This window comes from Pterocles gutturalis, unplaced genomic scaffold (assembly GCF_000699245.1).
Source record: "Pterocles gutturalis isolate BGI_N339 unplaced genomic scaffold, ASM69924v1 scaffold22238, whole genome shotgun sequence".
In the NCBI taxonomy this organism is placed as follows: Eukaryota; Metazoa; Chordata; class Aves; order Pterocliformes; family Pteroclidae; genus Pterocles; species Pterocles gutturalis.
Genome location: NW_010121034.1, coordinates 2,753 through 5,281, shown reverse-complemented (window position 1 = coordinate 5,281; position 2,529 = coordinate 2,753). Strand labels below are relative to the sequence as shown.

The following is a 2,529-nucleotide window of genomic DNA, read 5'->3' as shown; positions in this document are numbered from 1 at the left end:
GCACCATGCGTACAAAATGGAGCAGTGAAAACTTTCAAACGCTCAAAGGTAACTATAGTGATGTTTGTCTGTGAATGGACTGTTGCTGTGCCTGACCATAAGGTGTTTATGCTTAAAAATTTGCAGTTTAGATAACTGTAAATTACTGTTTACACCCTCAGTTTAGCATAGGAGCATTAATTCTCTTAGCTTCCCAGACTAAAGAAATTATTTTCTGTAGAAGTAAAGATGTAAATGGTTGAGCCTTGCGTTCCAGGATATTTGCATTATTTCACTTATGGAAAAGTGAGGACATTCCACTTTTTTTCCCTCAGGGTTGTAATTTTTTTCAGTGAATACTGATTAATTCAATTATTCATTGTTGTAGGAAGACTAGAAAACATGTATTTCTTTTTAAAGGCCACAGGTGGCCCCACTGTTTGCCCTCTGAGCCCTGCAGTAGTGACTCACAAGCTCAGAACTGTTTAAAGGTCACATCATTTCTCTGGATGAGGCATCCTAGCAGCTCAGGGAAATCTGCTATTCAGACGAGCATAAAACTGGAATATTACAAGTATTTATTTTCTGCAGAAAAACTACAGCTCCACATTGCGAGGTGTCCCCCCAGCATTAAAAAATGGAATCATCAGTGAGCAAGAATTCCTTCCAAGAAGAAACTCTCTGATACTAAAACTGAAACCGGACTTCTTACAGCAAACAGAGACTCAGAGTAACAATATGGAACAGTTCTTCAGAGACTGGTTTGCAAAGCCTGTTGATTTGCATGGCCTGATTCTACCCCGTGTCTCTGGAACACATATAAAACTGTGGAAACTCTGCTACTTCCGCTGGGTTCCCGAGGCCCAGATTAACCATGGGGGCTTCATCACTGCTTTCCATAGAGTTTCTTTGCTGGCAGATGAAGTAGACATGTTAAACCGGAATCTTCGGCAGTACAAAAGCAACTCTTCGTTGCAAGGCAACTGCTTGGAACTGGATCAAAGCAGGATGTACTTCAGAGCAGGTAGTTTAAGTGACACCTCCGGGGCCCCAGACTTTCTCTCCTCCTCATTCCCATTTTCTCCTGTAGGGAACCTGTGCAGACGGAGCATTCTGGGAACACCTTTAAGCAAATTTTTAAGTGGTGCCAAAATCTGGCTATCCACTGAGACACTTGCAAATGAAGACTAAGATGATGTGATGGATTAAAGGTTTGGGGAGAAAACAGCATATCATTTTGTCTTTTCTAAGTTAACACTGCTAAATGCGGGATTGAAAGCTGTAATAGTTTTTATATACAAACATTATGTAAGTTTTGCACAAATATTTAAAAGCAAAGCAAGTCATGCTTCAAATCGCACAATTTTGTCTTCAGTGGTTCTCATCTACTAGGGCTTCTGATCCCTAATTCCTTCTGTATTTTTGTGGTTTGGCTCATTACATGCGATGGAGCATTTCATTAGCTAATTGAAAGGTTTGGTGTGGTCATTAATGAGGGTTCTGCTTGAAATACCTTTCTTCCCAGAGAGTGACAGAAGTGAGTCTTGTGTCAAAACAGCTTGACAAATCAAAGCGTTAGGTGCAGTGGACACAGCCCAACAGCTGAAATCTGGGAACAAACTATTTTATCAGATTGCCTCTTCATAAAGAATACATATATGCATACATACATACATACTAATATTCTGTGACTTGATCACCTGACATACGTGTTAATGCAGTGTGTATCCATGGCGGGGGGAAGGTGTTCCCTTTTCTTTCTCTCCCCAAAACGTATTCATAACAGTTCATCAGATTTGTGCTCTTTGTCATGAGCTTGACTTTAGACTATAGGAATCGACTTCAGGACAATGCACTGTTAACCTTGAAACGTTTGCTGTCGATATGGTATTGTAGTAGCTTTAGAAGTGCCTTTAATTGGGAGGAAACAGTAGCAAGATTAATGCAGCTGACACCTTCTCCCAGATTTTTACAATGGATTGTTATGGTAGGTTCTTGTTCTATCCCCCGCCTCCCCCTCTCCATTTCTGGAAATAACAGGCGGACAGCTCAAGAGACAGGAGGTTTTCCTCATTAAGGTTAAGCTTGTTTGTAGGTCTCAGAAGAAGCTCACTTTTGATATAAGCACCTCAAATACTCAGCATTATATCCCTGCACAGATCCTGAAACCTGCTGACCCTCTCCTCATCCTGTTGTCTGGTGAAGGAGCTTTCAGCAGAATTCATACTTAAGCCCCTACTGGGTTCCAGAAGGGAGGACGTGCTCCAAGTGGCCAAATCCACAAGGGGTGCTGTTGTCATTTGTAAGCAGGTGCTGGAAGAAGAGTGGTTAGTGGTGGCTGCTTTTTTCATACATGCATGTCCATATGGACAGTGCAATGGACAAGCACTGCTTTTGGTAATAAATCCAACAGCCTCCCTCCGCTTAATGCAGCAGCTGCCTCTTTGCTCTAAAACCTTTTCAATGATACCTCTCCCCTGGACAATGTGCCAGAAAAAGCCTCAAGTTTCACAGGGAGAAAAGCAAGAGAGTGAGGCATACTGGGAGGGT

The 2,529-nt window shown here is 42.0% G+C and overlaps 1 protein-coding gene across 1 annotated transcript in view; it reads left to right on the top strand.

The window, feature by feature from the left end:
* The window catches only part of LOC104464417 (myotubularin-related protein 10-like), a gene marked incomplete at its 5' end in the record, with an annotated part of 21,750 nt that extends 20,357 nt beyond the window's left edge, over positions 1 to 1,393 (top strand). Inside the window, 2 exon segments of the mRNA XM_010077114.1 lie at positions 1 to 48; positions 571 to 1,393. The exon segment at positions 1 to 48 is cut by the window's left edge and continues 16 nt beyond it. Of these exon segments, the coding sequence (XP_010075416.1) occupies positions 1 to 48; positions 571 to 1,170 (648 nt within the window).
* Positions 1,394 to 2,529: the final 1,136 nt, after the last annotated feature.